The following is a 26,850-nucleotide window of genomic DNA, read 5'->3' as shown; positions in this document are numbered from 1 at the left end:
GGTAACCTTACACCCCATTGTGGGGTACGTCCTGAAAGAGTCTAGCACCCTCTTCAAATGTTGTGACCCACATGTTTCTACGAAATCCTCGCTCGGACCTATGACCCGTCAAAGTTTTTCGCAATGTTAAGTCTATGGGATTTTCGCCCATTGACTTTTCATTGGGCATTTTTGGGCACCTCTTACACCCCAGGGGTACAACTTACCCCCTATTGTGATCCATGTTCTTACAGAGCCTACCACCCTCTTCAAATGTTGTAACCTACATGTTTCTACAAAATCCTCGAGCGGAGCTATGACTCGTCAAAGTTGGGCGCAATGTTAAGTCAATGGGATTTTTCGGGTGGTTTTTTGCCCCCCTTTCGGAAATCCTGCACCCGATTGCTTATAAAAGTCATAGCACACCTCTCCTCAATAAACCAGTCGATTTGAGCCCGCTTTCATGGGACTACGGCAAAGCGTGCGGGACGAGTTACGCGCCGAAAAAACGTGCAGACATAAGAATAAGATATAATAATAATAACTAGATAGGTACATTTCCTGAAGAAAATGTGAAGTGGTGCTTGCCGTGGCAAAATTCTGGGGACCATATATGATTATACTCCAAGCCAAAAGTAAAACGGTCCAACCCCCGTGTCTCTACGATGTTCTGATGCGGAGATATAAGGCTTTGTTTACTCTGTTGCTAGGGTACTGTATTTGGTTGCTAGGGAAAAATTTGGCATCCCATAATGATTACACTCCGAGTCACGAGTCAAACGGTCCAACCCCCGTGTCTCTAAGATGTTCTGATGCGGAGATATAAGGCTTTGTTTACTCTGTTGCTAGGGTAGTGTATTTGGTTGCTAGGGAAAAAATTGGCATCCCATAATGATTACACTCTGAGTCATGAGTCAAACGGTCAAACCCCGTGTCTCTACGATGTTCTGATGCGGAGATATAAGGCTTTGTTTACTCTGTTGCTAGGGTACTGTATTTGGTTGCTAGGGAAAAAATTGGCATCCCATAATGATTACACTCCGAGTCACGAGTCAAACGGTCCAACCCCCATGTCTGTATGATGTTCTGATGCCGAGATATAAGGCTTTGTTTACTCTGTTGCTAGGGTACTGTATTTGGTTGCTAGGGAAAAAATTGGCATCCCATAGAAATTACACTCTGAGTCACGAGTAAAACGGTCCAACCCCCTTGTCTCTACGATGTTCTGATGCGGAGATATAAGGCTTTGTTTACTCTGTTGCTAGGGTACTGTATTTGGTTGCTAGGGAAAAAATTGGCATCCCATAATGATTACACTCCGAGTCACGAGTCAAACGGTCCAACCCCCGTGTCTCTAAGATGTTCTGATGCGGAGATATAAGGCTTTGTTTACTCTGTTGCTAGGGTACTGTATTTGGTTGCTAGGGAAAAAATTGGCATCCCATAATGATTACACTCTGAGTCACGAGTCAAACGGTCCAACCCCCGTGTCTCTACGATGTTCTGATGCGGAGATATAAGGCTTTGTTTACTCTGTTGCTAGGGTACTGTATTTGGTTGCTAGGGAAAAAATTGGCATCCCATAATGATTACACTCGGAGTCACAAGTCAAACGGTCCAACCCCCGTGTCTCTACGACGTTCTGATGCGGAGATATAAGGCTTTGTTTACTCTGTTGCTAGGGTAATGTATTTGGTTTCTAGGGAAAAAAATGGCATCCCATAATGATTACACCCCGAGTCATTAGTCATACGGTCCAACCCCCGTGTCTCTACGACGTTCTGATGCGGAGATATAAGGGTTTGTTTACTCTGTTGCTAGGGTAGTGTATTTGGTTGCTAGGGAAAAAATGGCATCCCATAATGATTACACTCTGAGTCATTAGTCATATGGTCTAACCCCCGTGTCTCTACGACGTTCTGATGCGGAGATATAAGGCTTTGTTTACTCTGTTGCGAGGGTACTGTATTTGGTTGCTAGGGAAAAAATTGGCATCCCATAATGATTACACTCCGAGTCACGAGTCAAACTGTCCAACCCCCGTGTCTCTACCATGTTCTGATGCGGAGATATAAGGCTTTGTTTACTCTGTTGCTAGGGTACTGTATTTGGTTGCTAGGGAAAAAATTGGCATCCCATAATGATAACACTCCGAGTCACGAGTCAAACGGTCCAACCCCCGTGTCTCTATGATGTTCTGATGCGGAGATATAAGGCTTTGTTTACTCTGTTGCTAGGGTACTGTATTTGGTTGCTAGGGAAAAAATTGGCATCCCATAGAAATTACACTCTGAGTCACGAGTCAAACGGTCCAACCCCCTTGTCTCTACGATGTTCTGATGCGGAGATATAAGGCTTTGTTTACTCTGTTGCTAGGGTACTGTATTTGGTTGCTAGGGAAAAAATTGGCATCCCATAATGATTACACTCCGAGTCACGAGTCAAACGGTCCAACCCCCGTGTCTCTAAGATGTTCTGATGCGGAGATATAAGGCTTTGTTTACTCTGTTGCTAGGGTACTGTATTTGGTTGCTAGGGAAAAAATTGGCATCCCATAATGATTACACTCTGAGTCACGAGTCAAACGGTCCAACCCCCGTGTCTCTACGATGTTCTGATGCGGAGATATAAGGCTTTGTTTACTCTGTTGCTAGGGTACTGTATTTGGTTGCTAGGGAAAAAATTGGCATCCCATAATGATTACACTCGGAGTCACAAGTCAAACGGTCCAACCCCCGTGTCTCTACGACGTTCTGATGCGGAGATATAAGGCTTTGTTTACTCTGTTGCTAGGGTAATGTATTTGGTTTCTAGGGAAAAAAATGGCATCCCATAATGATTACACCCCGAGTCATTAGTCATACGGTCCAACCCCCGTGTCTCTATGACGTTCTGATGTGGAGATATAAGGCTTTGTTTACTCTGTTGCTAGGGTACTGTATTTGGTTGCTAGGGAAAAAATGGCATCCCATAATGATTACACTCTGAGTCATTAGTCATATGGTCTAACCCCCGTGTCTCTACGACGTTCTGATGCGGAGATATAAGGCTTTGTTTACTCTGTTGCTAGGGTACTGTATTTGGTTGCTAGGGAAAAAATTGGCATCCCATAATGATTACACTCCGAGTCACGAGTCAAACGGTCCAACCCCCGTGTCTCTACCATGTTCTGATGCGGAGATATAAGGCTTTGTTTACTCTGTTGCTAGGGTACTGTATTTGGTTGCTAGGGAAAAAATTGGCATCCCATAATGATAACACTCCGAGTCACGAGTCAAACGGTCCAACCCCCGTGTCTCTATGATGTTCTGATGCGGAGATATAAGGCTTTGTTTACTCTGTTGCTAGGGTACTGTATTTGGTTGCTAGGGAAAAAATTGGCATCCAATAATGATTACACTCTGAGTCATTAGTCATACGGTCCAACCCCCGTGTCTCTACGACGTTCTGATGCGGAGATATAAGGCTTTGTTTACTCTGTTGCTAGGGTACTGTATTTGGTTGCTAGGGGCGTGGCTTGGGAGTGGCCAATTATGTGCCCAATTGTTACACCCCTAGTCACAAGTAAAACGGTCCAACCCCCGTGTCTCTACGATGTTCTGATGCCGAGATATAACTGTTTGAATTTTATGTTGCTAGGGTGCTCAAAAGTGGTTGCTAGGGGCGTGGCTTAGTAAGTCTTTAAGGATCCTGAGAGACGGATTGGATGCCTGAGTAAAATGAGCCCACCCCCATGTCTCTATGACACTGTGGTGCAAAGATATCCATCTGGGCATTTTATAATGGCAGTCTATGGGAGATGTTGCTAGGGTGCCCAAAATTGTTGCTAGGGGCGTGGCTTTATAGATCTGAGATGATCCTGAGGGACTGATTGGATGCCCGAGTAAAATTAGCCCACCCCCTTGTCCCTACGAAGCTGCAATGCGAAGATATCCCTTCAGGAAAATTTTGATTCCCTTATATGGGCGTGTTCCTTGCCCCATTGACTTTTCATTAGGGCACTTTTGGGAGCCTCTTACACCCCAGGGGTACAGCTTACACCCCAATGTGATGTATGTTCTTACAGAGCCTACCACCCTCTGTAAATGCTGTAACCCACATGTTTCTACAAAATCCACGAGCGGAGCTATGACCCGTCAAAGTTGGGCCCAATGTTAAGTCAATGGGATTTTTCGGGTGGTTTTACGCCCCCCTTTCGGAAATCCTGCACCCGATCCCTTATAAAAGTCATAGCACACCTCTCCTCAATAATCCGGTCGATTAGAGCCCTCTTTCATGGGTCTACAACAAAGCGTGCGGGACGAGTTACGCGCCGAAAAAGTGTCCGGATGTAAGAATAAAATATAATAATAATAATAATAATATCCCTGAGGAATAGTAATAGTGATGCCTTGCATAAATGCAAGCACCACTAATAAGTATGAGGAATAGTAATAGTGATGCCTTGCATAAATGCAAGCACCACTAATAATAACTAGATATTAAAGTTTGAGGACAAACTTTATGTTGGCTTGAAAAAGTGTAGCCGGAACGTTTAAAACGGTTTGACAGAAGTTTAGTTTAGTAGGCTATCCGGCTGTTAGTATGTTTAAGTATGATGTTAGCATGATTAGCATGAAGCTAGCATGATGTTAGCATGATTAGCACAAAGCTAGCATAAAGCTAACATGATTAGCATGAAGCTAACATTTATTCTGTTGCTAGGGTACTAAGTTTGGTTGCTAAGGAGAAAATTGGTATCCCATAATGATCACCCTTCAAGCCACAAGTAAAACGGTCCCACCCCGTGTCTCTATGATGTTCTAAAGCAGAGATATTAGGCTTTGTTTATTCCGTTGCTAGGGTACTAAGTTTGGTTGCTAAGGAAAAAATTGGCATCCCATAATGATCACCCTTCAAGCCACAAGTAAAACGGTCCAACCCCCGTGTCTCTAAGATGTTCTGAAGCGGAGATATAAGGCTTTGTTTATTCCGTTGCTAGGGTACTAAGTTTGGTTGCTAAGGAGAAAATTGGTATCCCATAATGATCACCCTTCAAGCCACAAGAAAAACGGTCCCACCCCCATGTCTCTATGATGTTCTGAAGCAGAGATATAAGGCTTTGTTTATTCCGTTGCTAGGGTACTAAGTTTGGTTGCTAGGGAGAAAATTGGCATCCCATAATGATCAACGTTCAAGCCACAAGTAAAACGGTCCAACCCCCGTGTCTCTAAGATGTTCTGAAGCAGAGATATAAGGCTTTGTTTATTCCGTTGCTAGGGTACTAAGTTTGGTTGCTAAGGAGAAAAATGGCATCCCATAATGATCACACTTCAAGCCACAAGTAAAACGGTCCAACCCCCGTGTCTCTATGATGTTCTGTTGTGGAGATATAAGGCTCAGTTTGTTCAGTTGCTAGGGTACTAAGTTTGGTTGCTAGGGAGAAAATTGGCATCCCATAATGATCACACTTCAAGCCACAAGTAAAAAGGTCCAACCCCCGTGTCTCTAAGATGTTCTGAAGCGAAGATATAAGGCTTTGTTTATTCCGTTGCTAGGGTACTAAGTTTGGTTGCTAGGGAGAAAATTGGCATCCCATAATGATCACACTTCAAGCCACAAGTAAAACGGTCCAACCCCCGTGTCTCTATGATATTCTGTTGTGGAGATATAAGGCTTTGTTTATTCCGTTGCTAGGGTACTAAGTTTGGTTGCTAGGGAGAAAATTGGCATCCCATAATGATCACATTTCAAGCCACAAGTAAAACGGTCCAACCCCCGTGTCTCTATGATGTTCTGTTGTGGAGATATAAGGCTTTGTTTGTTCAGTTGCTAGGGTACTAAGTTTGGTTGCTAGGGAGAAAATTGGCATCCCATAATGATCACACTTCAAGCCACAAGTAAAACGGTCCAACCCCCGTGTCTCTATGATGTTCTGATGCGGAGATATAAGGCTTTGTTTATTCCGTTGCTAGGGTACTAAGTTTGGTTGCTAGGGAGAAAATTGGCATCCCATAATGATCAACCTTCAAACCACAAGTAAAACCGTACAATCCCCGTGTCTCTAAGATGTTCTGAAGCGGAGATATAAGGCTTTGTTTATTCCGTTGCTAGGGTACTAACTTTGGTTGCTAGGGAGAAAATTGGCATCCCATAATGATAACACTTCAAGCCACAAGTAAAACGGTCCAACCCCCGTGTCTCTACGATGTTCTGATACAGAGATATAAGGCTTTGTTTATTCCGTTGCTAGGGTACTAAGTTTGGTTGCTAGGCAGAAAATTGGCATCCCATAATGATCAGACTTCAAGCCACAAGTAAAACGGTCCAACCCCCGTGTCTCTATGATGTTCTGAAGCGGAGATATAAGGCTTTGTTTATTCCGTTGCTAGGGTACTAAGTTTGGTTGCTAGGGAGAAAATTGGCATCCCATAATGATCACTCTTCAAGCCACAAGTAAAACGGTCCAACCCCCGTGTCTCTATGTTGTTCTGATGCAGAGATATAAGGCTTTGTTTGTTGTGTTGCTAGGGTGCTCATATTTGGTTGCTAGGGGCGTGGCTTAATAACTCTGTAAGGATCCTGAGAGTCTGATTGGATGCCTGAATAAAATGAGCCCACCCCCATGTCTCTATGACAGTGTGATGCAAAGATATCTATCTGTGCATTTTATAATGGCAGTCTATGGGAGATGTTGCTAGGGTACCCAAAATTGTTGCTAGGGGCGTGGCTTAATAGCTTTGGAGAGATACTGGAAGACTGATTGGATGCCTGAGTAAAATGAGCCGACCCCCATGTCTCTACGACACTCTAGAATGAAGATATTCCATCTGGGACGTTTTTATTCCCTTATATGGGCGTGTTTCCTGCCCCATTATAAGTCAATGGGGAAATTTGGGTGCCTCTTACACCCCAGGGGTACAGCTTACACCCCAATGTGATGTATGTTCTTACAGAGCCTGCCAGCCTCTTCAACTGTGATAAGCCACAAGTTTCTACAAATTTTTCGTTCGCAGCTATGACCCGTCAAAGTTGGTCGTAATGTTAAGTCAATGGAAATTTTGGGGTGTTTGAGCCCCCCGTTTAGGAATTCGGTAGGTCCCATCAGTTAGAAAAGTCATAGCATAAATCTACGGACCAGTCTTAAAAGTTTTGTAAAGTTTTGTGGGTGTAGCTTAAAAGCTCTAGGAGGAGTTACAATTGGTAAAAGTGGGGATCAGAAGCAGAATAATAATAATAAGTTTAGATACAACAACAGTATGTTGGCTTTTTCAAGCCAACATAATAATAATATCCCTGAGGAATAGTAATAGTGATGCCTTGCATAAATGCAAGCACCACTAATTATAAATAATAATAATAAGTATGAGCAATAGTAATAGTGATGCCTTGCATAAATGCAAGCACCACTAATAAGCTTAGATCGAAGAACAGTATGTTGGCTTTGTCAAGCCAACATAATAATAATAATAAAAAGCCCAGTAACAACAGTACAGCGCATTTTCAATGCACTGTAATTAACTTTGTCAATGCATTTTGTAATGTTTACAATTAAAAAACAAATGAAATTATACAGTAGACATAACGTTAGACTATATACTGTTTTTTTGTGATTAAGCTGCAATCTTGTAAAAACGTAATAAGCCAGCAAATGCGGTAGGCTACTTTATTATTATGTGTCTACTCTGTCTACACTTGGCATAAACTTCTTATTATCCTATTACCATCATCTGTAGTTTAGTAGACATGCAGTAGCCTAATATTTGTATGAAATTGTGGAACATTACCTGGTCATTATCTTCGGAGTCCATCGCTGCATATTCACGCCCAACACTATCCTTACAGGTACGTACAGAGTGGGGGTGCGAAATTATGACAGTTGCAAGTTTTCCCCAGTGACTCTAGGGGTCGCTGTTTGACAAAAAGTCAAACTGCATGGAATGCCTTTAAAATCAAGTTTATTTACTAACACTTACACCATCCAGTATGTTTCACCATCCAGTTATTTTGCAGAAACCCCAGTGCTCCGTTATGCAAGTCAACTGATCCTAAAGCATATATATCCAATACAAAAGTAATCCCCCATAACTCCGTGTGACATATTGACGTCTTGTGAAGCAAATTAATCTGTTTTTGCAAGAAACTGAACAGTATTTATTTAAAACACTATTAGCGTGAATGCCAAAGCAGGAAACGCGCTTTACGTTCGAGGCGATCTTCTACTGGTGCCGTTTGGTGACTGTTGGCTATGGATGTCTGTCTCTCTGCGCCACCTATAGAGCGGGAGCGTGAAGTGCACTGGACAAAAGAGGCAGATTAAAAACAAAGTGTAAACAGCAATGTGTCTCTCTCGTTCCACTTCTAATCCAATCGACCGAAGGTGTCTTAATAACCAGGTGTAAAAATTAGGGCTGGGTATCGATTCAGATGTTCCAGATCGATTCAATTTCGATTCACAAGCTATCAAATCAATTCGATTTCGATTCTCGATTCGATTCCGGTTCTCGGGACGGTTTTTATACTCAATTCAACTCAATGAATATAGATTTAAAGGACCATTTCACCTGTGGAAACATTAATCTTTATTGAAAATTTGTCGTATTTGTAGTCGAAATATAACATACATTTTGAATTTGGTGCCTATTTGACCGAGAAAGGGGGTGTGAAAGTGGCATCAACGAACTATGAAGCACCTAAAACCTCCATTTTAAGCACTGAATGAAAGAATGACAGGCTCCTTGGTAACATTGCGCAAGGCAAAAAAGAGGGTGACATCTAGTGAAGAAGACTAGTAATTTGATTAACGTTAATCTTACATTCAGAAAAAAATTGATTCTGCTCTTTGAGAATCGATTCTGAATCGACCATGTTAAAAAAAAAAGATTAATCGAGAAATAGATTTTTTTTGCCCAGCCCTAGAAAAAATGTTGTGAAGACACCGCGTGACTGCCGCTGCCTGAACTGAGAGACCAATGACTAAAATAAATGACAAGGGGGTTGTCTGGTGTCACTTCACAGTGACCTGGGTCACCAGTACCAAAACAGTTGAGGGCGCTCTGCTGGACAAACAAGTACTTGCATCATTCAAAAACATTTCTTTGTTCTGTGAAAAACGTTCGTATCGGCTGCATATCTGTGGCTTACACGCCGATACAGATATATCTGCGACATTCTCATATGGCCGATAAAATCGGCAAAACGATAAATCGGTCGGGCTCTGTTTATTACCTTATATGCAAAGAGGGATTGATTTTTACTATTATAACGGTTTGTTCAGTTAAGTAGTGTTGTTGTAATTGTGTTAAAAACAGTAATATAACAGTAAATAAAAATTGGTTCAGCATATTGGTTATCAGACAAATAAGTTCCAAATAGTCGGTATCGGTTAAAAAAAACATTATCGGTCGATCTCTACTGAAGACAATCGGAGCACTTGGGGGTTTAGAACGACCCAGGGAAAAGTGATCATTTTGGGGTGAACTATCCCTTTAAAAATACTTCATCCCATTCTAGAAGTGTCATCATATAATGCAACAAGGATTCTGAAAGTCCTTGTCTGTACAAATAAAAAAATATTGCTCCGTTGGACGACTCCTACAAAAATGTGGATTACTCACAAATAATCATGCATTACATTAAGGCGCGATTTCCCAGACAGTGATCAGACTAGTCCTAGACTAAAATAAATGTAAGAGCTGTTCAAACTGAAAACAACTTGCACTGACATATCATAAAATACATCAGTGCCCTTTGTTTGGCCTCAAAATGCACACCAGTAATGTTTTTAGTAAGGCATGTTTGTTAAAACGAATTATATTTCATAAGGCCCAGTCCTGATTTAAAGGAATAGTCTACTCATTTTCAATATTAAAATGTTATTACCTTAACTAAGAATTGTTGATACATCCCTCTATCATCTGTGTGCGTGCACGTAAGCGCTGGAGCGTGCTGCGACGCTTCGATAGCATTTAGCTTAGCCCCATTCATTCAATGGTACCATTTAGAGATAAAGTTAGAAGTGAACAAACACATCAACGTTTTTCCTATTTAAGACGAGTAGTTATACGAGCAAGTTTGGTGGTACAAAATAAAACGTAGCGCTTTTCTAAGCGGATTCAAAAGAGTAACTATATTTTATGGCGTAATAGCACTTTTGGCAGTGCTTCGACTCGCCTGAAAAGTCCGCTCCCCTTCTCACTCTCATAATGGGAGAGGGAGAGTGTTACTGCACCGACTCGAAGTACTCCCAAAAGTGCTATTACGCCATAAAATATAGTTACTCTTTTAAATCCGCTTAGAAAAGCGCTACCTTTTGTTTTGTACCACCAAACTTGCTCGTATAACTACTCGTCTTAAATAGGAAAAATGTTGATGTGTTTGGTCACTTCTAACTTTATCTCTAAATGGTACCATTGAATGAATGGGGCTAAGCTAAATGCTATCGCAGCGCGCTCCAGCGCTTACGTGCATGCGCACAGATGATAGAGGGATGTATCAACAATTCTTAGTTAAGGTAATAACATATTTTAATATTGAAAATGAGTAGACTATTCCTTTAAGCTAATCCCTGTCTGGAAAACCAGCCCTATATGTTTTGTCATTGATCACTAGTTATATTGTTATTATTTTAATAAAATATTAACAAAAATAATAAAAAAAATTTGTTGCTGTATACAAATTTTAGTTTATTTGATGTGCAATGACCCATCTGTAATAACAGGACTGAGACCTGTCTTCTGTCTATATTTGTGAATCTAGAAAAAGATACAGAATCTCACTTCTTCATCCTTCTTTGTGTAAATAAGAGTGAAAAGACAATTTAATCGTTTCTTGTTTCTTTCAGATGTGAAGAGTGATTCATGTTTGGATATAGAAATAACGTCTTCAACATCAAAAGAGCGACTGACAGCACAAACTCTTTCCTGCATCACCTGTGGAAAGACATTCAGCTCAAAGAGACTTTTAGAGAGACATGAGAGAAAACACACAGAACAGAAACTCTTCACCAGATCTGAGATCAGCTTTACTACCTTACAAGAGAAGAAACTTCATTCAGAAGACCACAGAGAGAAGAAGAAGAAGAAGAAGCAGTTTCACTGTGAGCAGTGTGGGAGGATTTGTGCATCATCCTCTAAACTAAATATTCACATGAGGACACACAGTGATGAAAAGCCTTTCAACTGCACTGAATGTGGAAAATACTTTAAAACCAAACACAATCTTAAAGTTCATCAGAGAATTCATACAGGTGAAAAGCCTTACAAATGCTCTGAGTGTGAAAAGAGCTTCTCTAAATCATCTAATTTAAGGGTTCATCATCAGAGAGTTCATACTGGAGAAAAAACGTACGAGTGTACTCGCTGTGAGAAGAGATTTAGCTATAAAAGTGATCTGAAGAGACATGTGCGTTCACACACCAATGAGAGACCGTATCAGTGCAGTGAATGTGCAAAAACCTTTAGGGATTTACGTTTATTCAAAAAACACCAGCATATTCACTTTAAAGAGAAACTCTATCAGTGTTCATACTGTGATAAACGTTTCTGCCATAACTATAAGCTGAAAATCCATGAGAGAGTTCACACTGGAGAAAAACCTTACAAATGCTCTCAATGTGACAAGACTTTTCACCATTCACGTAACTTAACATTCCATGAGAGAGTTCACACTGGAGAGAAACCTCATCACTGTAGTGTCTGTGGGAAGAGTTTTAGTCGCAAATCAAACTTACTAAGTCACCAGAACATTCATACAGGTGAAAGACCTTACAAATGCACTCAGTGTGACAAGACGTTTACTTTTTCATCTAACTTAAAAGAACATCAGAGAGTTCACAATGGAGAGAAACCTTACGTCTGCGCTCAATGTGGAAAGCGCTTCTCTAGTTCATCTCAATTCATAGAGCATCAGAGAGTTCATACTGAAAAGAAATATCATCACTGTAGTCTCTGTGGAAAGAGTTTCTCTTGTTCATTTCAATTCAGAGTTCATCAAAGAGTTCATACTGGAGAGAAACCTTATCACTGTAGTGTATGTGGGAAGAGTTTTAGTGTAAAGGATACCTTACGTAGGCACCAGAGAGTTCATACAGGTGAAAAACCTTACAAATGCTCTCAGTGTGACAAGACTTTTGATTATTCAAGTCACTTCAGAGTCCATCAGAAAGTTCACACTGGCCAGCCAGCACCAGCATTTTTTATGATTTTCACAAAAGTTTAATGTCTTCCAGAAAACTTACAATATATCAAATGAAAAACAGGCCCTCTGCTTTCAAACAAAAAAAAAGTTTCATCCTACCTTCATTAGTTATCTTGTAATCACCTCTCAAATAAGGGATGGTTTCTTAAAAACACACCAAATTTTGAGCAAAAGGCTGAGATAATTGCATTTTTGTAAAGGACTTTTGATAGAGATCCAATAATTCCAATTCAGACCGATCCATAAAAAACATACACGGACATAAAGCTGTTGTATAAGTTGTGGAAGAGCACCACCTGGTGGATAATAGCGGTATTTCGGAAAGCCGGAATTACTCGTCATTGGCAGGGAAGCATTTTTTTTTCACTACAACAATGGTAGAAAACCGAAACGTGAATAATAGACTGAGGAGAAGAGCATCTAAATCACTATTAGAGAGGTGTGATGTGTGCTGCTTTTGGGCTTCCAGGGCTACTTGTAGGCTATAACTATATGACTGCAGGTGAAGGTGGCAATGTGATAAATATTGCATCTACTTTGACGTATGATGTCATATGACAGTCTAGTAGTGGTGTCCCATTTCTAAGGGGAATATTTTTAACCCTTCCCCTGTTCACACTGTTTTAGGAGGCAAGGTTAAGGGTTAGGCGTATAAAATAGAATTGGAATTGGGCCTAATAATCTATGGTGGGTTATTTGTGTATGGTGGTTAAAACATGCAAATAATAAACGTCCGCTAGACTGACCGAGCAGCTAATCAAACGTCTTGAACTTTTCAGCGCCTAGCACCGTGTGGGACCCACGTGACGTCCTGACGTGAAGTCAACGCCTTAGAAATAGCATTTTTTCAGCCAGGTGAGGTGCTAAACTGTTAAAGCGAAATTGAACCCTAGATATTTTAGCCTGTTATCAGGGGTAATTTATTTCCATTTTGCATTTTACATGAGAAAAAAATAAATTTGCACGATTTCGATAAATTAGATTGATGGTGTGTTGAAGCGAATTTTCGTAACGGTCTTTCGTAGACTCAATTGACCAGAATGCACTGCGTGAAACTGAGTCATATGGACTACCGGCACATCCGGGAACTTGACTGTAAATTTCGTCACCGCCCCTTTTTGGGGGATAAAAAAGCAGCCTTTCCATTGGCTTCCATTCGAAATAGCGGAACAAAGCAACGTTTTTACACAGCCGGCAGGCGTAAATAACTTATGAAATCACTCAGATTAAACATGTCGAGTAATTATCTGTGCACCCTGCTTGCCATGGAGCGCGAAAGATACATTGACACGTTTAATTTGGTCAATTAGAAGGCATGTCCCTTTCATTCTCACAGCGTCAAATTTGTGTAACAACGCCATCCAGTGATTGCTGGAAATATCGCTAGGCCAGTTAGTTGTATGAGTGGACGGAAAAGTGCACTCATTACTCTAAATATAAAGACATAATAAATAAATACGAAGTAACTTTCAAATACAAGTAAAATCATTTACTTGCTTCCCTGTTGACTCGAAGAGGTACGAGTAAATGTCCGGGTAAGACACCTCTGGCCAATAGGGAGCGTTGTTACACAAATTTGATGCTGGGAGAATGAAAGAGACATGTTTTTATATTGACCAAGTTAAATGTGTTGGTTTATCTTTTGCGCTCTATGGCGGGCAGGGTGGGCGGATGGTTGCTCGACATGTTTGGTCTGAGTGATTTCATGAGTTGTTTGCGCCTGCCGGCTGTGTACGAAGGTTGCTTTGTTCCGCTGTTTTGAATGGAAGCCAATGGAAGGTCTAGTCTGATTTCCCCCAAAAGTGGGCGTGAACCTGTTCATAGACATTCTATGACGTTGCGCCAATTGTGCGTATTAGCACAACCCACTAACCAATGATCGATGCAGCCTTAAGGCATGTTCTACTTCATGCGGCGCCACAAGGAACCGCGAATAATTGCGAAATCATACGGAGGAGTTTGCTTTTAAATCGCTCTCGCGGAACTTTGCCGTCATCCGGCTGCTGTTCCTTGTGGCGCTGTACTTTGAGGTCATCTGGCTGTCCATTCTTACGGCACAGCATGAAGTGGAACAAGCCTAATAGCTTCTTTTACCACTCAACCTGCTCTCAAATCAACTCAAGGTAACTTAAAGTTAGACAGCAGACGAACCGAACCAAACAGTAACTTCGCTTTTACCGTCTCTGAAGGGGAAATCACCAAAACCCTCAATAAAAGATGACTAGAACCTGTGCAGTATGTGGATGCAAGGACAACAAATTCAAGCCACCGGGAGTTTTTATTGCTTACATCAACGCGGCCCTCAGTTGGCACACCACTACTCAAAAATTTGAATATGCACCCAGCACTTTTGTCAGGAGGATTTCGAGTACTGTTTTTCAGCACAGTTTACCCACAGACTCATGATCAAAATATCTAAAACATAATTTGGCTTAGTTGTTGCTTGTTTTGGGTAACTACGATAAACATACTACACAGAAAGTTATCATGTTGTTGTTATTATGAACACAAGCAAAGCAAGCTAACGTTAGCTCATCCTGTGCAGCTGTCAATCAAAGAATGTTATCATTTACTGTCAATCATCTCGCATCAAGATCTGCCCCTATTCAGAACGTTCAGAAAATGTAAGACAGAGCGCACTGATTCATAACCACGCCCACCGGGGGGGAAACAATCCAACCGTCTCCATTGACTTTGTATTGCGAGAGGCTGCCTCCTTGTTATTTCTGGCTTATAACAAAAACAAAATAATGCCTAAAAGCTGCTGTGTGACAATATGTACAGCTAACAAGCCAAAGAACACAGAAATAAGTTTTTATAAGCTGTCGACTTCAAAAAATGAGCGTTTAAAGACACAAAAGTGGAAACAGGCAACTTTTCATAGTACTCCTATTAGTAGAACTGCGTCCACTAGGGGGAACTGTAGTCGTCGATCCACTTTTTTCTCCTTAAAGGCTGGGTTTTACTATTTGACAGCTTATAAAAACTTTGCATTCACACAGATACTGGAAAGGTCCCATAAGACACGTGACCTGTTTGAAATCCTGCACTTTCTTCTCGGCAGTGTCTGAAGTTTACTTATTATTCATTATTTCTCTCTCCAGAAACCACTCGCGTGCATTTTTGATAACGATATATCTTGTTGCGATGAGGCGTGGGCATTTTTGTGTGTTATAAGCTCATTTGAGCATGTGACACGATATTCTTTTATGCTGCTGAATGATCTCTGCTTCAGCGCTAATAGTGATGAGCTAACTTGTATTGTGTATGTGTGTGGTTGTTTTATTTTCAGGCAGCAAACATACTGTAACTATATATAAAAATGATAAAATATGAAAACAACACAAATTAACACTATTTTATAATCTCTTTTATAAACTCTTTTGTTATGTGTTAAACTCGTTTATTTTATGTTGTGTGCTATGTGATTTTAAGAATTGGTTTCAAAGTCTTAATGTCATGGGACCATAATGTCTTTGCTTGGATAGAAACACACTGAGAAAGAACTGTTCAGATTATTTAGTAACTGCTTTGTTCATTTTTACAATGATTACGTCTCCTGCCTACTGCTATAGGCGTATACGCAGACATGTCACACTTTCATTGCACAGACACCATATATTGTATAACAGTTTTTTTTACTTTATTATTAGTATTTTAATGACAATTACAGTCGAATGTTATGTTGTAAAAAAGCAAGAAAGTCATTGTACATGTATACAGATGAAAATAAAGGCTTTAAACTTCAACTGCACTTTTATTTGCACATTCAAGAGAGAGTGATTTAAAGTAATTTCTTCATATTCTTTAAAAACATTCTTTTATTTTAGGGGAAAAGGAAACAGTAGAATTCATTATCTTAAAACATAATGGGGCGGTTTCCCGGACAGGGATTAGACTAGTCCTAAACTAAAACATTTTTAAGAGTTGTCCAAACTGAAAACAACTTGCACTGACATATCTTAAAATACATCAGGGCCCTTTGTTTTGCCTCAAAATGCACACAGGTAATGTTTTTAGTACGGCATATTTGTTAAAACTTATATTTCCTAATTAAACTAAGGCCTAGTCCTGGATTAAGCTAATCCCTGTCCGGGAAGCCGCCCCATAAGGATAAAAATTTGAAAATAATAACCTACCAGGATGATAGAAAAGAAACAGTTTTGCTACGGTATTTGTATATAGACATGTATTTGTAGGCAATCAATCAGCTTTACTGAATGTGTGTATAGTCCTGACTATAAAATGCAAGTTTTACATTTAAAGGCAGGGTTTATGTTTTTGAAAAACTTTAGCTGAATAGCTGACAATAAAACTATGGCAAATCAAGTAACATCAGAAGACGTTGTGTTGATCTAACAAGCACATATTGTCCGAATGAGATATTTTTGTTTGAAGTTAAATGAACTTCTGTCCTGTCTTCCAGTGAGTTTACAGATGAAAGAAAGACACAGATATAAAAACATTAGCTGTGAGTTATGTGTGAAGACACTTTCTGATCATCAGAGATGAGTAACTGCAGTTCACCTGACAGATAACAATGATTAAAAACAACACAAAACACTTAATAAGATAAGACTGTTACTTACTCCAAAATTTTACCTTTAGTTTGATGGAGTATTGAGGACTTATTCTGGACAACCATCAACTGATATTTCAACACAAGTTTAGTTCAGATCAGACATGATTTAGTCTTTATTGCATTTTGGTCTGGTTTTGTTTTCGTAGTTTTGTGACTTTGATTTATGTTTTTTTTACTACCTAAAGAAAACGTGACAATTTTCCATCGTTTATAAAACATCCTTTTTGTTAATATTTAGGGTGTGGTTTTTAAAACGTTTTTAAAATGTTGTACTGCAACATTATTTATTTACAATGAAAATACAACGTTGTAAAAACTTTTGTGTTTGAATTTTTAATCTGATCATAATCTCTTTGTCCTACGATGTACTATCTATATGACTTTAAAAGCTTGGTGTTTTGACTATTCTTCAGCATTTAATTTCCCGTCTTCTTTCTCCAGTACAGCAGGAGGCGCTGCAGCTCTTTAGTTCGCAGATAAACTCACTAAAGAAAGAAAGAAAGAAAGAAAGAAAGAAAGAAAGAAAGAAAGAGAGCGCGTGTGTGATGTGTTTGTGTATCCTCAGTGTTTTCTCTCTTGCGTGTTTCATTGAGTGTAAACAGTCTCTTATCTCTGTGTATTTTAGTGTTGAGACATTGAGTAGGAACTGATCTGTCCATGCTGGATATATTGATGATTTCATCACAGAAATCTCTCAGCTGAAGAAAGAGGTGGCGGTACTGGAGACAAAGCTGAGGTCAAGAGGAGATATAGCAATGAATCGAGAGGTTTGTTCAGCTTAAACATCATTTACCTAAATCAGACACATCAAATAATTTCTAATCTTACTGTCTGTGTGTGTTGTCAGGATGTGGATTGTTGTGAATCTTCAGTGTATGTGACTGATGATGGGAGTCTGGATTCAGTGTGGATGAGCAGAGATCAGAGCCGCACACCACAGCCACTGCTGGACTCTAAACTCTCTGAAGAGAAATCCAGACACACACAGGACTCCGATCTCAGTCTGACTTTACTCTGTTATACTGAGTCAAAGCCCACAGACACTCAGAACACTACAGTGTGTGACAGTAAACAGAGCTTACAGGAGGATCAAACCTCCACAGAGTCTCTGGATTCTGTCTGTAACGCTGGAGAACAGCAGCAGATCCTGCAGACCAAACTGAAGATGTGTTCAGTTAAACTCATCGACTGCATGAACCTCATGATGAAGATTAAAACTGAACCCACAGAAACCAAACCTGAACCCACAGAAACCAAACCTGAACCCACAGAAATCCAAACTGAACCCACAGAAATGAAACCCGAACCCACAGAAATGAAACCCGAACCCACAGAAATGAAACCCGAACCCACAGAAATGAAACCCGAACCCACAGAAATGAAACCCGAACCCACAGAAATCCAAACTGAACCCACAGAAATCCAAACTGAACCCACAGAAATCCAAACTGAACCCACAGAAATCCAAACTGAACCCACAGAAATCCAAACTGAGCCCACAGAAATCCAAACTGAGCCCACAGAAATCAAAACTGAGCCCACAGAAATCAAAACTGAACCCACAGAAATCAAAACTGAGCCCACAGAAATCAAAACTGAACCCACAGAAGAGGAAGGTCGAAATGAGGAACATGATGATTTTAATCCATCAGGTATGTCTCCTTAATTATAGTTGCGTTTTGAACATTTTTAACTGTCATGTGAGCAACGGTTTTGGGTTTTCAGTTATAAACTCACTAATTAAAAGACCAAAAAGTGTAAGTACTAAAATGTTAAAGGAGTTTAAGATCTCTTTAATACTTATTGAGCAACAGGCATGTGGGCTTAAAGGGTTAGTTCACCCTAAAATGATAATTTGATCATAAATCACTTACTCCTGTATTGTCCTTAACCCCAAAGTGCTCCGATTGTCTTAAGATCATATTTTTAGATATTTTTATTAAATTCGGGACTGGAGGCGTCTGTGTGTCACATTGACTTTAGTTAGTTTCACAATCCTTTCCTCAGAAAATAATTAAGGCCCATCAGTCGTTCAATAATATAATAATAATATTAAGTGAAGAGAACACTTTTGTAGCGAAACCAAAACAAATGATTTTTTAAATAATTATAGACCCCTTCACCGTTCACGTCACAGTCGGTTCCCACTGCGCATGTCAAGGTCAGAAAAGTCATTACAGCAGATTGAGTTGCGTGTTATTCTGTATCGTAAAAAATGCCTACTTACGTTGTGGGCTCTGAAAATCGCACCAGGTCTTCCATTAAGTTTTCGTGATTCATGCAGAATCTCAAAAACAAAAAAATACAACATCTGCGGCTGCAAGAAATTAACGTGCAGACTGAGACAATGCAAATATCAAAGAGGCTTGTGTTTGTGGTGCTCACTTCATTTGAGGTAAGTCATAATTTTTCAGCCCTGTTAGATTAAATTTTAAAGCCTCGATTGTATGAACAGTTTGACCCCATGCTGCGCGCGCACCCGATAGTCATTCAATGTTTACAAACCTTGAAGGGGTCTATGCAAACATGGTCAACCCTAATCAAACAAACCTGAAGCACCTTAATTAGCTGCTTCAGGTGTGTTTGTTTAGGTGTTGCAGCTAAACTCTGACACTGGCCCTCCAAGAGCAGGATTGGTGACCCCTGTTTTAAGTAGGGATGCACCGATCCGATATCTGGATCGGGTATCGGGTGAGCCGGGCCCTTTTTGCTGGATCGGTTATTGAACAAACAGGAGCGATCCAATTCCGATACTGTTGGTTACCCGTAGTTGTTACTCACAAGCGATTAAAACAACAAAGTATTATAAAAGCACCATAAATGTTTTCATGCACTATATTCAAAGTCTTCTTAATACACTCTATAGTCTATAGCAGGGCTATTCAATTGGCGGCCCGCGGGCCAAACCCGACCCCCAAGGTAATTTGATCCGGCTCTTTATGTAAAAAAAAGACTCTAGAATAAATTTAGTAAGTTAGAAAACGGGCCCTACAGTAACGAATTGATGAGCGTGCGTCTGTTCATACAGCATGAGCTGCAGAGCGCGAGTCACGTGACTGGTGCGAGCAGCTGTGTCAGGTGTTTATATTCGCGCTTTAGTCCACAACACGAGCCTCCCCCGCTCACCCCCGCGTCTCAAGACGCGATGACTGACAGTGGTGAGTTAAGAGACCAGACTCTATGGCTGTTTTAACTTTATTTTTTGTATTTCCAGCTTAAAAACACTGCCTTTTCCGACAATTGTTGTCTGTCTGATATGTCAGCTCAATGATGACTTGCTTATCCACAATGACATTAACGTTAGATGTCTTAAAGGAAACGCGTTGAAACGATTTTGTGAACTAGACAAAAAGATCCTGCCATTTCTCCAAAATTCAAAGCAGACAAAGGCTCAAATATTATGCGAGTCATTGTTCTTACACAAGAATGCAATTAAAGCGAGTAACAGTTAATCGCCCATCGCTCACAGCCCAGCACCTGCACCACTCTTATTAGAAGCTAGCCTAATGTTTGCCAATTATTAAGATTGCTGTTATAGTTTAAATAGGGCTACTGTAATAATACGCTTTGACAAAAAACATCATAAAACAATTAGGTTCCATATTATTATCTTTTTGTTATGTGCACTGAAGTGAGTAAATGAGTTAAATTCTCAATGAGTGTGATATGGCTCTTATTTAACTCTTTAAATGTAGAATAAAGCTTACTATAACATGAGTATGTTTAACTGTAGGAAAATGTAGTCATCATCATCACTGATATATCGCCGGCCCCTCATTTGAGATGCTTTTCGTGAACTGGCCCCCATGACAAACTAATTCAATAGCCCTGGTCTGTGATGTGAAGGAATCAATGCATTTAAAGATATTTAAGTTCACAGAAACTCTAACTTATTCGCACTGGTGGTGAAGCGGACAGATGAAACACGTCATTCACAAACGCACACACATGATAACTGTAGGCTATTTTAAAGATCTGATTTTGTAAAGTCTCAGTAAGCCGTTGGATGGTTGCAATTCACTATGTGCTGAACACAGGGCGAATCTATTCTCTTTGTTATGAACTTTTCATTGCATCGAGCGAGGATTCCCATGGAGGGTGCTTCAAGAGCATAAATTCTGCGCCCAGGAAGGCATAATCGTAGCGTACAGGATGATTTATGTTCATCAATTCTGCGCCCGGGATCTGCATAAAAAGTTGGTCAAGCGCATAATTCCCAAAATAACCATCTGCACGCTAAAGCTGTGACAGTTTTGCGCCATTAAGGAAAATATATTTAGCATATTTATTTGATCAAACGTGCCTATTATATGTTCTCCTAAACACTGCCATGATTAATAATTAACGTTTTTGTAACTTGTAAATCATTAAGTGTGCTTGCAAAAGCACACTTATTGTTCTTCTTAAGTTTTATTATTCTTATTCTTATTAAGTGTGCTTGCAAAAGCACACTTATTGTTCTTCTTAAGTTTTATTATTAAGTGTGCTTGCAAAAGCACACTTATTGTTCTTCTTAAGTTTTATTAAGTGTGCTTGCAAAAGCACACTTATTGTTCTTCTTAAGTTTTATTATTGTTATTATTATTATTCCCGGGTAGATTTTTTGTGTCAGCTCTAGCGACCAGACCGTTTGACGCAGAGACACCGTTCAAACTTTAAAATGTTCGGGCAGTACCGGTGTAAGTTGCTTGAGAGGATGAAGTCACAGATCCATGTCGTTCGGCCGCCATATTGGAATGAACACAAAACCTTAAAAAAGTTTCACAGGTCACAAATTTTGTCCAAACTTCATGAAATTCCACGTACGCGATCCTTGGACCGAGCCTCACAAAAGTTACTAGAAGGATTTTTGATTTTCGGAAGCGTTTGCGCGCCACAGCCCAAACTAAATGTGCGTCAACGCCGCCAAAACAGGAAGTAGTTCAAATCTCAATATGTCTGTAACATTTATTAACCAAAATTTTTATATGAACTCTTTACTCCAATGTGAAGATGCCCAAGATAAAAAAACATTGCAGTAACATGTCTATATTATGTTATTTTCACTTTAAAATGTCCAATTAAAACCTGTGTAAAAAATAAAAAATGTCATTAGCCTTTACCAGTAGAGGGCAGCCTTTACGTTCAAACGTGTTTTTTAGACAGAATGTAAAGATAGCGGCAGCCATCTTTAGAAGCTAAGCTAACAGGCTATTGCTCCGTGGAAAAGTTTGAATAACAATGGCGGGACAGATTCCTGGATACATATTTTTAGAATCATAAACTTCATCTTATTCACTATACAGTATGCGGTTTCGGACGCAAAACTGCAAATGGATTTTATATTCTGAATGCTTGAATCAACGCGAGCTCTCTGGAGAACGTGCATTTTCACATACAGGTAGGAATTATATGATTCAGACATATTTTAATCCCTTTCTTTTATTTCAGTGATATATGGCACGACAAGTTTAATTCCCTTTTTCATCAATGTAATACATTGTAAACGTATTAGTTTCGCTCGCGTCAGTATCGCGTCCTCGCTCGCGTGATCGTTTGGCGTCGGCTCTATGACAGCTGCATGATTTAAATGATTGTGAATTGACGCGAAAAAGTGTCACTTTACCTTAAATCATGCATGTGACGCCAAGTGTATTTAAACAGTCATGACTTTCAGAAATGTATGACACATTTAAAAACACAGCTTTTGCCAGAAGACTGCGTATATGCCATTTACATGATCTTCAGGTAAGAAGATACATATATCTAAATCGTATGCTTAGCTACTGTTGAACGGGAACACGATTGATTGCATTATGCTGTCAATCACTGAGGGAAATATTTTCTTTTATCATTAATTTCACAGTCTGGGTCGACAGAGGCGCGGGCGCCGCAAAATCTTTATTTTTCAATCACTCCGCAAAGAGACTTAGATAACTCTGCTGATTTTGGACTTACATATATGATTTATACATCATTTAAAAATTTAAAGTGTCTAGTATTTTTTCTGTCCACTCCCATTAAAAACAGAATGTTGTGCTTTTCGCAAAATTAAGAAAATAAACATAATGCGGGTTTGCTCTCTCTCTTAGTGACGTCCTTTCAGAAACACGTCAGAAAAATGAGCTGTAACTTAACGAATTGTTTTCATAGAAACATAAGATAAATGTCTACATAATGCTTGGAATGTCTGCTTTTAAATGGTGTAAGTGAAATCGAAAACAAATATTGTACTTCGTTGTTAACTGTATTAAAAGAGGGAGATGTACCGTCTCTCATGTTACTGCATTATTTATAAAGAGCCACGCCCCGCTCCATTGAAGAGAAGAACAGAGATCATCCATATTCATTAGTCAACGCCACAACGAATGTTTTCTCTGTGCTTGCTCATACAGCAAAGGCTCAAATATTATGCGAGTCATCGTTCTCACAAAAGAATGCAATTTAAACGAGTAAGTTAATCGGCCATCGCTCACAGCCCAGCATCTGTCCTGCACCACTGTATGCGTATCGCGCTGACAAACATACACGTGATTTTACTGCTCTGATGAAATCTAAAAGTATAATTTCTCTTATTAGAAGCTAGCCTAATGTTTGCCAGTTATTAAGATGGCGGTTGTAGTTTAAATAAAGGGTTGTGAAATAATAAGCTTTGACAAAAAACTGCATAAAACAATTTTATGTTCCATATTATAAACTTTTGGTTATGTGTACTTAAGTGAGTAGATATGGCTCTTATTTACACCTTTAAATGTAGAATAAAGCTTACTCGGGTATCTTACAATGCACTTATGTTGTTATGCAGTTTTAAAATACAAAATACAAACATGTCTGGATGTAGATAAAGCCTACTTGGTCATATTACAATGCACAAGTTTTGTTGTATGCAGTTTGAAAATACATGTTTGTAGAAAAAGTATATTGTACAATGCACTTATTTTGTTGTTATGCAGTTTCAAAATACAACATGAGTATGTTTAAATGTATATGTCGTCATCATCACTGATATATCTCTGGCCCTCATGACAAACTAATTGAATAGCCCTGTCGTAGACGCTCAACACACAATCATATTCATAAATAGTAAAGAAATGAAACGATATTAGGCTATCAGTGCTGCTGTCGCTCTTTCCTATCGCTTATTTTAAAAATGAGCTTATGATCAATAAAATGCAGCTTATATCTGCTGCTTTTTGTGACGTGAACTCTGGCCTACATTAAAGGTGCAGTGTGTAATTTTTAGAAGGATCTCTTGACAGAAATGCAAAATAATATACAAAACTATATTATCAGGGGTGTATAAAGACCTTTCATATGGCTCTTATATGGCCGTTATGTTTTTATTACTTTAGAATGAGATGTTTTTATCTACATACACAGAGGGTCCCCTTACATGGAAGTCGGCATTTTGTGCCACCATGTTTCTACAGTCTTAATGGACAAAATCATGACATGTTTGTCCTGTGGTGGCTACCGTAGCTTCTCTATGCATTTCAAAAGCGAGGGGTGAGCTGTGAACTGAGCTTTTGGTTGCAATTTGGAACCTCACCACTAGATGCCGCTAAAATGTACACACTGCATCTTTAAGTCTCATGTTTTTAAGATTATCTTAAGTACTAAAGGATTTTTGGTATATTATGTACAAAATTAGTGTGTAAAATATGGCACTTCAAAGGGATTGTTCACTCAAAAATTAAAATTATTTAAATTACAATTCTAAAAAAAATTTAATAAGAAAACACTGAGGGCTTGACATTAACTTTTTGAGGAACTTGTCCTTCGGACAAGTAAATTTGTGTTTCACTTGTCCATGCACAAAAGTCACTTGTCCGGGTAAAGTTTTATAATATAATGTATTTTTTGTGTTTTGATAATCAGTGGCAGAGCAAGGGATTTTTCATAGAGGAGTCGGACAACTAATTTTTTCTTACACTTGTCCTACAAAAAATCCACTTGTCCCGGACAAGCGGACAAGTCTTAATGTCGAACCCTGAACATGTGCAGCACAGCCGTTATAGTTGGTTCTAGGCCAGTGGTTCTCAACTCCAGTCCTCGGGACCCACTGCTCTGCACATTTTGGATTTCTCCCTTATTTAACACACCTGATTCAGATCATTAGCTCGTTAGGATAGATTCCATGAACTAAACTGAGTGTGTCAGATATGAGAGACATTCAAAATGTGCAGAGCAGTGGGTCCCGAGGACTGGAGTTGAGAACCACTGTTCTAGGCTAGCTAGCTATCCCTGTATTTACATAAAATGGTCTGTGCTAAGCCCCGGATGTCCTTAAATGCTGGAAGCACCCCTGGTTACAAGCCTGTATACATTTCTGTGTGTGTGTGTGTGTGTGTGTGTGTGTGTGTGTGTGTGTGTCAGGAATGCTTTCACGTATTGAAACCAAACTTTGTACATGAACTTGGGACTCCAATGCGAGGATGCACAAGATAAAAAACATTCTAAAATGTAACATTTCACAAATCACGTTAGTGACCGCACCAGAGCAAGCACACTTTTGCGGTTCCTCCGGAAGTGCATTTTCTAGTTAGGGCCCGAGCACCGAGGAGCAGGCCAGAATGGCCTGCACCGTGGGTGCAAAGCCCTATTGTTTTTGCTCTGTTTATTATTATTATTATTTTTCTTCTTCTTCTTCTTCTTCTTCTTCTTCTTCTTCTCCGAAATGGATCGCATTTTTGAGGGCCTAAACATACCCGAAAACTCATGAAAATTTGCACACGCGTCAGAAGTGGCGAAAATTTACATGTAGTATAGGCGTCAGAAGTGGGCGTGTAAAAATGGCTCGATAGCGCCACCTGCAAAATTTCAAGAGAACAGCCCCCCCACTACGAAAAACGTACAGATACGAAATTTGGTAGGATCATCTATCACTCCAAGACCTACAAAAAAGTCTCTTGGAGCGAACCTCTAAACCCCACAGGAAGTCGGCCATTTTGAATTTTCTCTGTCATTTTTGGACATTTCCAAGCGTCGTACTTTAACGAACTCCTCCTAGAGATTTACTCTGATCATCATCATATTTGGTCAGTATCATCTAAAGGCCTTTGCGATGCTAAATTGCGGAGCTTTTGACTTTTCGTTGGAGGGCGTGTCCTTGGCGGCCTGGGAAAGTTTGATGTTTCGCCATGAAACAGGAAGCTGATGTAATTCAGGCATACGTTGTCCGATCTGCCCCTGACTTCACACGTTTGATAAGAGTCTTGGCCTGAACACATTTCAATGCCAATATTCAGCTTCAGTCCTAGCGCCACCTAAAGGTAGCAGGAAATGCCTTGTTTTACACTGTGATTTACTGTTCTCAGAGATTTAATCAAATCATTATCATATCAGGTGAGACTGATCTTAAGCCCTTTGCGATGAAAAATTACGAAGATCTTGACTTTTCGTTGAAGGGCGTGTCCGTGGCGGCCTGGCAAAGAGTGATGTTTCGCCATGAAACAGGAATCTGTTGCAATTCAGGCATACATTATCCGATCTGCCCTATACTTCACACTTTTGATAAGGGTCCCAGCCTGAACACATTAATATAACAACAATCAGTTACAGTCACAGCGCCACCTGCTGCACACAGGCGGTGTGGCACATCAGTTTCCCTTTGAATATCCACCTATATTTGCCCACTATAATTAAGATCCCCCTGGTTAACTGCTTTACTAATAGCATAGGGTAGCGGTGCACATGCGTGCGAGGGCCCTTCCATCGCTGCTTGCAGCTTTAATTAGGGCCCGAGCACCGAGGAGCAGGCCAGAATGGCCTGCACCGTGGGTGCAAAGCCCTATTGTTTTTGCTTCGTTTATTATTATTATTATTATTTTCCGAAATGAATCGCATTTTTGAAGGCCTAAACATGCCCGAAAACTCATGAAATTTTGCACACGCGTCAGAAGTGGTGAAAATTTACATGTGGTATAGGCATCAGAAGTGGGCAAGTAGAAATGGCTCAATAGCGCCACCTGCAAAATTTCAAGAGAACAGCCCCCCCGCTACGAAAAACATATAGATACGAAATTTAGTAAGATCATCTATCACCCCAAGACCTACAAAAAAGTCTCTTGGAACTAAGCTCTAAACCCCACAGGAAGTCAGCCATTTTGAATTTTCTCTGTCATTTTTTGACA

General features: G+C 39.9%; 2 protein-coding genes across 2 annotated transcripts in view; both read left to right on the top strand.

Moving 5' to 3' along the window:
* Window positions 1–15,905, top strand: part of LOC129437104 (uncharacterized) — an 86,451-nt gene extending 70,546 nt beyond the window's left edge. The window contains exon 3 of the mRNA XM_055195262.2: window positions 10,802–15,905. Coding sequence (XP_055051237.2) covers window positions 10,802–12,177 — 1,376 coding nt within the window. The 3' untranslated portion in view covers window positions 12,178–15,905. The remainder of the gene's footprint in view (window positions 1–10,801) is intronic.
* A 1,338-nt stretch (window positions 15,906–17,243) lies between these two features.
* LOC129438987 (uncharacterized) overlaps window positions 17,244–26,850 on the top strand; it is a 60,010-nt gene continuing 50,403 nt past the window's right edge. Inside the window, exons 1-2 of the mRNA XM_073863407.1 lie at window positions 17,244–17,505; window positions 17,586–18,390. Of these exons, the coding sequence (XP_073719508.1) occupies window positions 17,494–17,505; window positions 17,586–18,390 (817 nt within the window). The 5' untranslated portion in view covers window positions 17,244–17,493. The remainder of the gene's footprint in view (window positions 17,506–17,585; window positions 18,391–26,850) is intronic.

Source organism: Misgurnus anguillicaudatus, chromosome 24 (assembly GCF_027580225.2).
Source record: "Misgurnus anguillicaudatus chromosome 24, ASM2758022v2, whole genome shotgun sequence".
In the NCBI taxonomy this organism is placed as follows: Eukaryota; Metazoa; Chordata; class Actinopteri; order Cypriniformes; family Cobitidae; genus Misgurnus; species Misgurnus anguillicaudatus.
The sequence above is the reverse complement of the archived record's forward strand: the minus strand, read 5'-3'. Positions and strand labels throughout refer to the sequence as shown.